We start from the raw sequence: 15,137 nt of genomic DNA on the forward strand, positions 1-15,137 counted from the left end.
TTTGTTTCCTCTTCCCTGGATCACGTTCAATTGAAACAGATAGTTCTATGACAGGATTAGAAGGTGAAGACTCTATGAATTCAGAAGATGTGGCTACCGGAGGGGGGACATCATTAGGAATTGAGGAACCTTCAGATTGGTCTTTTTTTTTTAAAAAAAAAAGATAATAAAGTTTTCCCCCTTTTCATAACAGGTTGATGATTTTTCATTTTCAATCTGCAAAATTAACCCCTATTAAGCAAATCAATTATATTATTAATAGTTACATAATCTCAAACAAAACTAAAAATAACTAATATAACTTTAAGAAGATTGAAGCTTCAACCAAAATTTTTGATAATTCTGTAAATACTAAATAGTCATACATCATTAATTCTACAAATATTCATCTAATTAAGAATAAATAATTAAATATAATCTATAGATTTGTATTACCCACATATACAGAAATAATCTCTAACAATGATTATTAATTTAAAGTTGATGTCCTAATTCCTAAATCAAATGAGAATAATGAAATTTTTTTGAAATGCACAGTGTCAATTTTACAATTTCATTTGAATTTCTGTCTTAAACAAGCTTAGTTTAGAGTATCCAGTACATGCATGAGATACAACAGCTATAAGAAATTATCCTTGATCATTATTCATGATATAATGTAGGTAATTTGATATTTATAGGTCTAGGTAGAATTCCTGAAGGTTCGCCTAACAACCCTTTAATGTTTCCATATTTTTTCTGTATAATACTACTCAAATACTGAAATACATATCATATTACCATTCTTAATACTAAACAAAATCACAAAAACAAACAAGAAATAGGATATAGAAAACCTAAAACTCTATCATAGGTGCTGCATTGAAACTATAAATAAGGAGCATTGAAATAAGGAAACTAAAAAGCCTATAAAGAATGTCATAGAACTCGTTAATGCCCACTGATATAACATTAACAAATTCAAAATTAAAATGCATTGCAATTCCCTTTTGGTTGCTTGCTGGAAAGTGGAAACTGTACAATTCTCTAGTACGGTTTGGTCCGTTTGAAAACTACAAGTCTACAACTATCTAATACCGATAGTTCCCTAATTCAGTTGATACATTAGAAGTTAGAACTGAGCGACAGGTTGCGAGGGAAAAGAGGAGATCGAAGGGGGAAAAAACTCAAAGAGGATGATTGAAGGGGGAAAAGAGGAGATCTTATGTATAGCCGATATACCTCCTCGAGACCTCGACTTCGCCTTCGTGAAGCTCGGTGTTGCCTGCGTGAAGCTCGGCGTCACCTGCGGGTTGCGGCGGATGAAAGGGGTGGCAGGTAGGTTAAGTAACGAAGCATAATTTTTTTTCTTATTATGCTATATTGCTATTTAATAGAGAATGGGCCAAATCCAGGCCTGGGCTACAGCCCAGGCCTGCCACCCCTTACATCCGCCCCTGATTGCATGGCTATATGCATATTACATAAATTTCAAAGAAAAAAGTAGCTTTGAAATTTCACTACTGCTCTTGAAATAGAAAGCTCAAACCTTACATCCACAATAGCTAAAACTTTTTTGTTCAAGTTTTTCATTTTTCAAACCTCTTTAAAAATTTTGCATTAGAGATGTCCTAATGTCTCCATCAATCTGTCTCCAGATTAATACGGAGGAAGTAAATTATGAATGACTATTAATCATTAGTATAGATGGTCAAAACATGAGAGAAGATAAACTTAGACACGTCGAGGTTTAATTTTAAGATTTCATATTATAACACTTTATAGCACTGTTTAAAAGGGACAAAATCATTGGTTGCATATACTTTGAAAATTTGGGTTACTTCTATGCTGATTTCATGTCAATGTGAATATGAACAAAAATAAATTGCTAACGTTAACCTAACGTGGTAAGCATCACTAAATGAGTTGCCAATAATTATTATATCAATGGATGTTTGAAATGATGCACATACATGGATCGATGAATCTAAATATCAATTAGAATTGTTTATGCACTGCACAACATTGACATTGTCTATTTTGGAAGTGCGAATGTGCTGTCTATCATGTAGACTTCCTGTTTAAAAATTTTATCAACAACAACCATAGTAAACCATAATAATTAAATATTATTCTAGTGGTGGTCGGCTATAGATTTTTTTTTTTATTTTTTTTATATTATTATTTATATTTAAATAAATTTTATTTTATTATATTATTGTTAATAAAAAACAATTATAGTCTCCTTGTTTAATTTACATATTATTATAGGGCGTGTAATAATTTTCTAATTACATATTCATATCCTATCAACTGTGTCTCCATAAATTTATACTCAATTATCATGTAACTTCAACTCCCTAACATTATCCTTTCTTATTTTATCTTTTCTTATATGTTCTAATATCCACTTTAATATATTTATTTTTATAACTTGTATCTTCAGCTTATGTGTTGTGTCATAGTCTAATATTTGGCTTCATATAAAATAACATATTTTCATTTCATAAAATTTTATTTTAAGTTATAAAAGTATTTTACCATGACAAAGAATAACTAATGCTTTCTTTCGTTTCAACAATAATACTTGTATTGTATATACAAGACATTTTTTTTAATTTCTTCATCCTTTTATAAAAATAATCCAAAAATACTTAAAATGCTAAGGTTGTATTTGATTGAGTGTAATGTAATCAAGTTTGTAATGTAATTCAATTTGTAATATAATGTAACTAATATTATGTTTGGTGAAAGAGTTATATACTATACATGTAATTTTTGATTATGTGTTTGATTGGGTGTAATGTAATCAAGTTTGTAATATAATTAAATTTGTAATATAATATAACTAATATTATGTTTGGTGAAAGAATTATATATTATACATGTAATCTTTTGTTTGATGTCCATTATTTTTATAAGAAATGTAATTCATATTATTATAAAATTATAAAAATATCTTGTGATCTTTGCCAACGATGATCGACGGTGGAGGGTGGCCACCGATGGTGGCAACGATCGATGACGAAGGAGACAACTGGCTGCGACGGCCTATGGCAATGGCCACCGCCGCCAACGATCGGCCGTGGCCTATGGCGATGGTCGTCGCCGACGACGACCGACAGTGGCCTACGATGATGAATGGCGATGACCAATGACGACGATTGACGGCGACGACGACGACGACGACGATGAATGTTTTGTAATTCAGATTATAAAAGTTTATTGTCTTTTGTAATCCAGATTATATTACATTAAATGTTTTAAATTAAACTAAACAAAGTAATAAATTTGGTAATATAATATTGATTACATTACAAGGTTGATTACTCTACCAAAATTTCCTATTTATTTTTAAATAATTAATTATTTATAATCTAAATATATATTTTTTTAAAATGAATGCTATAATTATACTATTTAAAGTTGTTATGGTTTTATTTTTTTTATTTTGTCAAATTGATTGATAATTATTAAGTTTTTTCATTAGAATCTCAAATTTTTTATGTTATAAAAATAAATATTTTACACTTTATGGATTATTCATTATAAATTATTAGGTGATGAAACAACCTTAGAAAAAGAAAATAATATTATTCTTTTTTTTATATAGATTTTAGTTGTTCATCCTTTGTCTAATATGTTCCTTCAAACAAGTGGAAAGATAAAATAGTATCAATCGATCCATCTCCGGTCTTAACTTCTACACTTTCAATCGAACATGCAAAACTTTTTTTTATTCAATCCATCAACTTAAATAAGTAATATATACAAAATATCTCAATTTATATACATGTGTCCAATGTCTTCAAACTACATCATAATGGATAGAATTTGTTCGACTCTCATAATTAAAAGATTTTTTTCTAGATTTGTGAAGTAATAATTCGGATTTCACCAGTGAGTGATCTCTTTTTTTTTTATCTGATTTTAATGAGACATATAAACAGTGAATAATACATAATGATAATAATTAAAATTAATTCTAATTGATACAGATTTATCAAACAAATAATATATTTCATCAATAAGTGATGCCCTCACACATTCACACATTCTGAAAGGGATAAATGAGATATTTTTTCCCAGCCAGACATTTTCGCATCAAAATTGAATTCAAGAACTATTATATCAAATAATTATACAGATACTATCTGCATAAATCCGCGGAGGCTTCCATACGATGAAATTATTATCTTATTCATGGAATTCTAACATTGCTTATGTTCCATAAAACTAAAATTTGAAAAATTAATTAATTATGTTTGTGAATGAATTTAACTTTTTTTCCCAAACTTTTAGAGGATGGGATCCTTTGGACCACTTTTCTTGATCAACTCTTGGATTAGAAAAGATGGGCAGAGATCCTCTGGTCCAGAATCTCTGGACCAGTTCTAATCTCCTATTTATTTATTAGTTGGATGAACGAGATCCACCTATTTAAATAGATGGAGACAGGATTTCTTGGACTATTTTTTGTGGTTCAGGGGATGTGTCACTTGTATTTGCAGTCGGATCATGATCTGGTCGCAAATTGTTGCGATCTCTTCCTAGGTTCACCGTCCCCATCAAGTTATAGTTTTTGTTCGAAGCGGGCAGCCGGAGGCCGCTTGGAGGATACCCTCGCTCGGCGCCCAGTAACCTGGTCACTTATCCACCACCGGAGGCCTCCGGGCGACCTCTGGCCGTCCGCTCCGAATAAAAATTATAATATGATGGGGACGGTGAACCCAAGAAGGAATCACAATCATTTATGGTCAAATCACGACCACAATCCGATCACAAATACAAATGACACATCTCTTAAATCACAAAAAATATCCAATTAAGAGATCTGTGCTCAAATTGATGAGAGTCATTGTTTCCGATCAATGTAAATGCTGGAGCAGGTGATGGTCCAGGATTTGCGGCCTATTTTCTCAGAGAACGAGCTCCGATTTGGTCAACCATATCGAATCTTTTACAAACGACGGCTTGAGGAACAATTAAAGTCAACACATGGAGCAAAAACAAAAAAAAAGCGTACAAATCCACATCAACTACATCGCACTTCCTCATCCATTAACAACTTCAATAATTTATTCTTCTTCTTCTTCACCAACATGATCTGGTCACCGGTCGCCGCCTTCGGTTTCATTGGGGAAGCAGTTGGTGGTCGGAGGTCAGGAAGGCGTAGGTGTAGACCACCCCCGCCAGGCCCCCACCGATCAGCGGGCCCACCCAGTAGATCCACAGCGCCGAGAAGTCCCCGCTGGCCACGGCGGGCCCGAACGAGCGCGCCGGGTTCATGGACCCACCAGAGAAGGGGCCCGCCGCCAGGATGTTGGCGCCCACAATGAATCCGATGGCGATGGGGGCGATGGTTCCCAGCGACCCCTTCTTCGGGTCCGCCGCCGTTGCGTACACCGTGTACACCAGCGCGAAGGTGATGATTATCTCGAACACCACCCCTTCGCCGGCGCCCACCCCCGCTCCCAGTCCATGCGTCGGCGTCTCCTGTATAACGTATTTTTATTAAATGTAAAAAAAATCTTTTTTTTTTTAATTTAAGATGTTTAATTAAATATATTACAAGTCCGGTGGAAAACTTGACGAGAAAAGCCCCGACGACGGCTCCGAGCAACTGCGCCACCCAGTAGAAGACGCCCGTGAGGATGGTGATGTGGCCGCCCAGCGCCAGCCCGAATGTCACCGCCGGGTTCACGTGCCCGCCGGAGATGTTGGCGCTGATCGACACCGTCACGAAGAGCGCGAACGCGTGCGCCACCGCCACCGCCACCAGCCCCGCCGGGTCCAGCGCCGCGTCCGACGTCAACTTGTCTTTGACAATTAATCAGTTAATTAAAATCCACGCGTTCATTTAATTAATCAGCAGTAGTATATTATATATCAATATATACTGTAGGCGATGGCTGAGCCGACGCCGGCGAAGACGAAGAGGAGCGTGGAGATGAACTCGGCGAGGTAGGCCCTGAGCGTGCTGGCGCTGAAGGAGTCGTCGAAGCGACCAAAGGCGATTCCGGCCATCGTCGGGCGTCGATCGTCAGCTCCTGTCTCGAAGAATGCTGATGGATGGGGGGAGAATATACGAGCGGCCGCATATATATATCGACGCGGTGACGTAAGTAGGGCGGGGAGCAGTTGGTGAAATGAGTGGATGAGGAATAGGCCGAGCTCATCCAATGCCGGCACGCCAGCTGTCACCGACATGCGGCAGCGATGGGATTGTCGAGTAGCTCATCAATGATTTACGTTTGCGGGGCCCGCTCAGCCGACCCGCCTATGGAACCATCTCGTTGTGGGCCAGCCCTGACGAAGACCAACGACAAGCATTGTTTTAGTAAATTAATAATAAAATAAATTTGGTGAATAAATAAACAAATTAGCGGTCGCAGCATTTTTTGAATAAAAATATCGAAATGAATGGTCGCTGGTAGTTTGTCGTCTAAACAAAAAAAAAAAAAAAATCTGTAGCAATTACTTCGATTAAGGCGACGTAGAAGTTTATGATGATAAAATTGGTACTCTGTTATTTGAATAGTTTGTATTATGGATCGATCCATTAAGTCTGATTTTAAAATTTTTAATTAATCTTGTAATAGATTATATCAGTTTGATTTATTCAAAAAAAAAAAGTTTGATTTAATCTGTTTTAATTTGTTCCATTTATTCAGTTCTATCAATTGGATTTTGATATTGATCACCTCGGGGTTTTATAGATTTTCACTAAGAAATTAATAATCTTTAATTCTTATAAAGGAAAATTAATCACACCCGTACAAATCTTTGTGAAAATCACATTGCTCTTGGTCCCCAACGTGGTTTATGACGAGAGAAACAAAAAGATCGGGTGAGAGGAATAATTGCCGCATAGATCTTTTGACAAAGGACAGAGGAAGGGTGAGAGGGAATCGTCCATTCCGCCGTTGGGACCTCAGGAAGGTAGAGTGAACCTCTTTTCATGTGACGTGGACCGTTGTAGCATTTTGGATGCTCATACTCTTTTTATTTAGGGTTTCAATTCCATTAGCAAATTTCTTATGGAGCTGAGGAAACGCCACTTAGATTGTTCAAAAGCATTTTCTATTGAGTTATTTATCAAAATGTATGTTTTTTGGGATATGAATAAACTTGATTTGTTATACAAACAAAGTATGTTACCCTGCACAATAGGTGTCCACGCTTGCCGTGCGCACGTCAGCGCGTGAGAGGGAAAGACCCACCTTGGCATCTCCCATGTGGCCCCATCCCCTCTCACATGAGCACGGCAGACGGCGGGGATGCCTGCCGTGCAATGTAAATTATCCCTATAAAGTGTTTAGAGCATCTATAATGGAAATTAAAGGGGGCTTCCATTTGGATTACATGTCAAACCCAAGGAGCTCACATGAGGAAGCTCCTTTCATTTTTATTTTTCAGTTTTTAAAAAGGTAAAATATGTTTATAATTTAATAATGTCTTTTTTTTGGGGGAAAAAAAGACGAGTGAGATAAAAAAAAAAGTTGTTGTTTTTTTTTTTTTTTATAGTGAGAGATAAATAAGAATATTTTTAATGTGATATTGATATGATATTATAAGGTCATAAAAAAATCTCTGAGAGCTTCTATCTCTACCACTAGAGATGATATTATTTATCTTAAATGATTAGTATGATTGTTCCACGATTTTATATGAAAAAAAATAGACATTCATCAGATATTTATAGAGAGGTGCTTTTCGCATCCCCTCTGACACGTATCCCTCCCGGCCCCATCTTCAATCTTCCACTTATATCCTTCAATCTCACTTCTGTTCGTTTTTTTTTATTTGTTTTTTAAAGTTTTGTTTATTTTTTTTTATTGTTTTTGTTTTATCAAATTTTTTTTATTGGAAGAGGTAATGTAAAGGGAGGAATGTTCTTGTCAAGAGTTAGAGAGTGTAGTTTTAAGAAAACAGTGATGTTATATATATATATATATATATATATATATATATTAAGGATTGAAGGATGAATAATTTAAAAGAGATATTTTTTATACCCGTATATTTTTTTCCTATCCCATCTTAAATTTTAATTTTATTTATGTTTGTAATTTTCACTGTAAATTTTAGTAGTTATTATCGGTAAAAATTTTAAAACTAATAAAAATACTAATAATTAATAGTAAATATACTTATAATTTATAAATAAATAATTTTTTAAAATGAAAAAAATGATAATTCAGTTAGTTTAATTGACTATCCCTGGATGATTAGTTTGGTCCTACGGAAGTTTTCCACCGACTATCAGGATAAATTAAGAAGCACATGTGACGGTCAGTCCAGAAACCCAGCATCTTTTGATTGCACCCCTCATTTGGAGGAAATTTTTTTACAAATACGTTATAGCTGGGAATTGAACCGCGGGTGCTTGGGTAATAATTTAAATATCCTACCACAGTATCATAACCCCGGGGACGGAGCCAGATCTCCTGGTCCACAAAAAAATGGACCAGGGGATGGACCACTCTTAATTGTGGCTAGATCGTGACCACGATCCAGCCGCAATTGATTGCGATACCTTCCTAGGTTTACCGTACCCTCCAGGTTATAGTTTGGGTCGGAGTGAGCAGCCGAAGGCCGTCCGAATGTCGCCGGAGGTGGGCAAGTGACCAGACTGCTGGGCGCCGAGCGTAGGCGGCTTTCGGACGGCCTCCAGCCGCCCGCTCCAACACAAACTATAATCTAGATGGAACGATAAATCCAAAAAAGTATCGCAATTAATTGCAGCCAGATCGCGTTCAAGATCCGGTCGTAATTAAGGGTGGTCTATCCCTTGCTCCACTTTTTTTGAACCAGAAGAACTGCTCCTCCCGGGGACATATAATAATACATACAAAAAAAATATGAAAATATATAAAAATAAAAGTTTTAATTAATATTGTCTTTAAATTTTGCTCCGACATATTTGAAGGTGCACTTATTACTTCGTACCATAAATAAGCATGTGTTATATAATGAGTAACATATGTTAAAAATTATATAAAATAAAAAATAAAAAAATTGATTAAATAAATAATAAATAAAATTGATTTAAAAAACTAAATAAAAATTAAATAAAATTGAAACACACAAAATTACAAGTAAAAGAGTTCAAATAACTTGTTATTAAGAAAGAGGGATAGAAAGGACATTTCAAAGGGAGATAAATGGGGGTGTGTGTCAGGGGAGGGAGGAGAAGTAATTTACATATTTATATCTATTAAAAATTGATGTCGAAGTCTATTAAAATAAACTTCTACATTTAAAGGAGTTCAAATCCTCTGTCCCCAATATTACCTGTCTCTGTGTCCCACTCATCGTCCTTGTCCACTGTCGGTGGCCTTCGACCGATGTCCCGATCAATACTATAACCCTTGGGAAAGGTGAATCCAAGGGGGTCGTCATCGGCACGATCGGCGCCGGAATCCGGTCGGATCTAAGTAAACTTTCCTTTACTGTCGATCTAAGCCCCTGCTCTGATCTCGCCGGATTCCGGCGCTGATCGTGCCGATGGCGATCCCCTTGGGTTTAACTTTCCTAAGAGTTATAGAATTGATCAGGGTAACGGCCGGAGGCCGCTGACGATGGGCTGGAATGATGTATGGAACACGAGGAAAATTTGAATACAGAAGATTTGATTTCCATTTAAAGATGCAGTTAAAGGAGCACTATGGTCAAAATTCTAGATACAATGAACGGGCAAAACTCAGCCTGATCGGATTTGCAACCTAGCCCGTTAAGATGCCCCTCCGGTTCGACTCCGAGACTTCTTCCGGTCGAGAATAATAATCTCGAGGTCTAGTCACTCAAATCTCGGCCCCGCAGGACCACTCACCTTGTGTCGAACCTTGCAGTGATTTGGATCGACTAGTCTAGAAGCAGCCCTTTTCCCTCGCCGCCGGCGACGGTCGCTGCGCTGCTGGCATCGGATCTATCCCGCTGGCGAAGCGCGTGGCTGATAAGATCCTTTAATGGATCTATTCAAATAAATCCATTAATTTTATTTCCTTTTTAAAATAAGTTTTAGACTTTTTCTTTTTTATTCTAGATAAGTTTTAATCTGACATTTTCTCATGAAAATGTATTTTTATTTTATTTTTCTTTTACACCTTTTCTTTTGAAAAGGTAGTTTTATTTTATTTTTCTTTTAGACCTTTTCTTTTTGAAAAGGTAATTTAGGTCTCTATTTAAAGAGACGTTATGTAACTTTGAAACATAAGTAATTTCCCTTTTAATTAATCAATTTCATTTGATTATTGGAGGTCGATCCCCTCGAAGCGATCACCCTATCCCCTTTTCCCTTTCTCTTTCGATTTTTTTTCACGTGATAGGCCCCTAGGTTCCTATCAACTTGGTATCAGAGCAGTTCACTTCATCTTCGCCCTATAGTATCTTGCAGCAACCTCAACAAGCGCATGGTCTTAACCCGACTTCAAGAGAAGAAAATTCACTCTGACATGACGACCGGAGGATCTCATCCTGACGCCAAATGGGCTTTGGAATTTGAAGCTAAGTACGAGACAAGGATGGAGAAACTCGAAAAAACTATGGCATCGTTGGTCACGATAGTGCAAGAATTGAAGGATCGTTTAGAAGTAGATTCCAGCTCAAACATACTAATCAAAAGGGGAAAAAATCAGCAGTCTCGACAACAACAATATGACCAAGGTGCAAACTCAAATGAAGATCGAGAGCACAACTATCCACGTATGAAGGTGGAATTTCCTCGCTGGGAGAACAACGATCCGATTGGATGGATTTCAAGGGCTGAAAAATATTTTCGATTCCACAACACATCGGACAACGCAAAGGTAGAACTAGCATCTATAAACCTCGAAGGCGACGCCATCCAATGGTATGACTGGCTTGAAGCATGCCATGGACCTCCAAAATGGGAGGAATTCAAAGAAGAACTCATCAATCGATTTGGTCCCTCCGGTTATGAGAATGTTGATGGAGAATTGGCCAAAATTCGACAGACTTCAACCGTTCTAGAGTACCAAGGGCGATTCGAGCGACTCTCTAATCGAACTCGTGATTGGTCAGAAAAGCAACTACTGGGCACTTTTATTGAAGGACTTCGCCTTGATATACGACGAGAAGTAAAAATGAATCAACCCCGCACCATGAAGGCTGCCTTATCCTTTGCACGACTACAAGAAGAGAAGATCAATGAGGAAGGAAGAAGAAATAACAAGGTAATTCGTGAAAACCCATCACATTATTCAACACCTCGTAGATTGACAAAAGAAGAGATCAAGGAAAGGATGGCAAAGGGATTATGTTGGCATTGCGATGAAAAGTGGCACCGTGGTCATCAATGCAAGCAAAAGAGGATACTGATGATTGAACCAATAGAGAACTCCGAGGAAGAAGATGATTTCTATGAAGGTGAAACACAAGATAATATCAACGAAGTACAAGATGACTCTATGGCAATATCAGTACATGCCTTAGAAGGACTACAAACTCCACAAACAATGAAGGTAAAAGGATTCATTAAAAAGCAACCAGTAATGATACTTATAGATTCAGGAAGCACCAACAATTTTCTAGACTCAACCTTAGCAAGAAGGCTCAAACAAAAGATAGAGCGAGCATCTACATTTGATATTAAGGTGGCGGATGGAAGATCACTTACAAGTCCAGGAAAATGCGAAGGTATTAAAATTATTTTACCAAATTATGAATTAATCACAGATCTTTTTCTTCTACCCTTGGATGGATGTGATGTTGTACTTGGAGCACAATGGTTGAGAACATTAGGAGACATAATATGGAATTTCTCTCAACTAACAATGCGCTTTCAAGATCAAGGAAAAGAAGTTTGCATCAGAGGCAAGAGACAAGATACTATCACATCAATCAGTAGTTATCAGGCAGAGCGGCTATTAAAGAAAGATTGCTCCATTTTTCTCATGCAACTCTCCATCAAAAAGGATCCTAAAGGTACCTTATATACCCCTCCAGAATTAGAGGCACTTCTTTCTAAATTTTCTATGATATTTGCTGAGCCAAAGGGACTTCCTCCATCACGTTCACATGATCATCGTATACCTCTAATACCGGGGAGTGCACCAGCAAATGTTAGACCTTATCGCTACCCTTATATACAGAAGGAGGTAATTGAGAAGATTGTACAAGAGATGCTTCAAGCTGGTATTGTTCGCCCAAGTGTAAGCCCATATTCATCTCCAGTACTGCTTGTGCGAAAGAAAGACGGAAGTTGGCGAATGTGTGTAGATTATCGGGCACTCAATAAAATTACGGTGAAAGATAAGTATCCCATCCCCATCATTGATGAATTACTTGATGAATTAGGAGGTTCCTCATTCTTCTCAAAATTGGATCTTCGCTCAGGCTTCCATCAGATAAGGATCTATCAGCCGGACATTCCAAAAACAGCCTTTCGGACTCATGATGGTCATTATGAATTTTTAGTCATGCCTTTCGGTTTAACTAATGCACCTTCTACATTCCAAAGTTTGATGAACGATATTTTCAGGCCTTATCTCCGCAAGTTTGTTTTGATTTTCTTTGATGATATCCTTGTTTATAGTTCATCATTCGAAGATCATTTGCATCACCTTTATAAAGTACTCACTCTTTTACGTGAGCATTCTCTTTTTGTGAAAAGATCTAAGTGCAGCTTTGGGACAACTAAGGTCGAATACCTTGGTCATATTGTAAGTAAAGAAGGAGTAGCTACTGATCCCTCAAAGGTGCTAGTTATGAAGGAGTGGCCCACCCCAAAGAATATCAAGGCATTACGTGGTTTTCTGGGTCTCACAGGTTATTATCGAAAATTTGTCAAAAATTATGGAAAGATTAGCGCTCCACTAACGGCTTGGTTAAAGAAAGATGCATTTAGATGGTGTCCTGAAGCAGAAAACGCATTTCAAAATTTAAAGGAGGCTATGACGACAACACCAGTTCTTGCACTACCTAATTTCAATAAGCAATTTGTCATTGAAGCCGATGCATCTGGAGTTGGAATCGGAGCAGTACTTATGCAAGAAGGACAACCATTAGCTTTTACTAGCAAGGCACTATCTCCTCTACATCAACAGATGCCAATTTATGACAAGGAAATGTTGGCTATCATACATGCCGTTACAAAATGGAGACCCTATCTTCTTGGCCGACGCTTTCAAATACGAACTGATCATAAGAGTCTTAAGTTCATCTTGGATCAACGTATCTCAAATATGGATCAACAAAAATGGATCAAGAGACTTTTAGGATATGATTATGAAATCGTTTACAAGAAGGGAACGGAAAATACAGTAGCTGATGCTTTATCTCGCCTTCCTAACCAAATAGAGTTCACTGCTATATCCTTAGTAACTTGCAAAAACTTGGAGAACATAAAAAAGGAGCAAAAGGAAAATTTAGCCGCACAGGCTCTCATCCAAAACATATTACAAAATTCATCGCCAGAACCCCACTATTCTTGGGATGGAGAAATTTTACGATATAAAAATAGAATCTTCCTTCCAGCAAACTCAGCTGAAAAGGAAGTAATACTGGAGGAATTTCATTGTTCACCAATTGCAGGGCATTCTGGCTTCCTACGCACGTATAAACGGATTTCAAGAGCTTTCTATTGGAAGGGAATGAAGAAGGATACCAAAAACTTTGTTGCTGAATGTGATATATGTCAAAGAAACAAAGGAGAAAATATAGCAAAACCAGGTCTTCTTCAACCCCTTCCTATACCTGAACAAATTTGGACAGACATCTCCATGGATTTCATAGATGGATTACCCACTTCACAAGGACAAAGTACTATCATGGTGGTCGTTGATCGTCTGACAAAGTATGCCCATTTTTGTACATTATCGCATCCTTATACTGCTGCTCGTGTTGCTCAAGCATTTGTTGACCATATAATCAAACTACATGGTCTACCAAGATCTATTGTCACTGATAGAGATCCAGTTTTCACAAGTAAATTTTGGAGAGAATTATTCCAATTGCAAGGTACTAAACTTAATTTTAGCACGTCCTACCACCCACAGTCTGACGGACAAACAGAGGTTGTTAATCGATGTTTAGAGAATTATTTACGTTGCTTAACTGGTGATAAACCCAAGGAGTGGGTTCGTTGGCTTCCATGGGCAGAATGGTGGTACAATACGACCTACCACTCAGCTACTAAGATTACTCCATTTGAGGCCGTTTATGGATGTATACCACCCTCAGTTAGCTCATACACACATGGATCAACAAATGTGCATCAAGTCGACCAAAATCTACGCACAAGGGACCAAATATTGCAACTTTTGAAAAACAACTTATGCGATGCACAAGCAAGAATGAAGCAATTGGCCGACATGCATCGTTCGGAAAGAGAATTTGCAATAGGAGATTGGGTTTTTCTAAAACTACAACCATACAAACAAGTTTCAATTCGTCATTCAAACTCTATGAAGTTGTCACCGAAATTTTATGGCCCTTATAAAGTGATAGAACGTATTGGACCTGTTGCTTATCGCTTGGAGCTTCCACAAGATTCTAAAATACACCCTGTATTTCACGTGTCTTGTTTAAAGAAGAAACTAGGCGATAAATTTACTCCTCAACAACATCTTCCTGAAGTAAATTCAGATGGTGAAGTTAAATTTCAACCTTATGCTATTTTAGAAAGGAGACTTGTGAAGAAGAACAATCAAGCAACGGTTGAACTATTAATTCAATGGGACAATTTATCTATCGATGATGCAACATGGGAATTATATGATACCATTCAAGAAAAATTTCCAGAGTTTATTGATAAACAACCTTGAGGACAAGGTTGTTTTGAAGGGCGGTGGAATGATAAGATCCTTTAATGGATCTATTCAAATAAATCCATTAATTTTATTTCCTTTTTAAAATAAGTTTTAGACTTTTTCTTTTTTATTCTAGATAAGTTTTAATCTGACATTTTCTCATGAAAATGTATTTTTATTTTATTTTTCTTTTACACCTTTTCTTTTGAAAAGGTAGTTTTATTTTATTTTTCTTTTAGACCTTTTCTTTTTGAAAAGGTAATTTAGGTCTCTATTTAAAGAGACGTTATGTAACTTTGAAACATAAGTAATTTCCCTTTTAATTAATCAATTTCATTTGATTATTGGAGGTCGATCCCCTCGAAGCGATCACCCTATCCCCTT

The 15,137-nt window shown here is 36.8% G+C and overlaps 1 protein-coding gene across 1 annotated transcript; it reads right to left on the reverse strand.

Moving 5' to 3' along the window:
* Nucleotides 1–4,782: 4,782 nt before the first annotated feature.
* LOC121971588 (probable aquaporin TIP2-2) lies at nucleotides 4,783–6,216 on the reverse strand. Its single transcript, XM_042522914.1, has 3 exons — nucleotides 5,880–6,216; nucleotides 5,552–5,799; nucleotides 4,783–5,475 (listed from the first exon to the last, which is right to left on the reverse strand). The coding sequence occupies exons 1-3, from the start codon at nucleotides 6,187–6,189 to the stop codon at nucleotides 5,113–5,115; spliced, it is 921 nt and encodes a 306-aa protein (XP_042378848.1). The 5' UTR covers nucleotides 6,190–6,216; the 3' UTR covers nucleotides 4,783–5,112.
* Between the last annotated feature and the right edge of the window lie 8,921 nt (nucleotides 6,217–15,137).

This window comes from Zingiber officinale, chromosome 4A (genome assembly GCF_018446385.1).
Source record: "Zingiber officinale cultivar Zhangliang chromosome 4A, Zo_v1.1, whole genome shotgun sequence".
Classification (NCBI taxonomy): Eukaryota; Viridiplantae; Streptophyta; class Magnoliopsida; order Zingiberales; family Zingiberaceae; genus Zingiber; species Zingiber officinale.

What these genes read in the sequence shown, in the direction of transcription:
- LOC121971588 (XM_042522914.1), bottom strand. Translation starts at nt 6,189, where the DNA reads ATGTCGGTGACAGCTGGCGTGCCGGCATTGGATGAGCTCGGCCTATTC. An exon ending in CGGCTCAGCCATCGCCTACA is followed by an intron (nt 5,800 to 5,879) that starts GTATATATTGAT and finishes TAATTGTCAAAG; the next exon opens with ACAAGTTGACGTCGGACGCG. An exon ending in TCAAGTTTTCCACCGGACTT is followed by an intron (nt 5,476 to 5,551) that starts GTAATATATTTA and finishes TACGTTATACAG; the next exon opens with GAGACGCCGACGCATGGACT.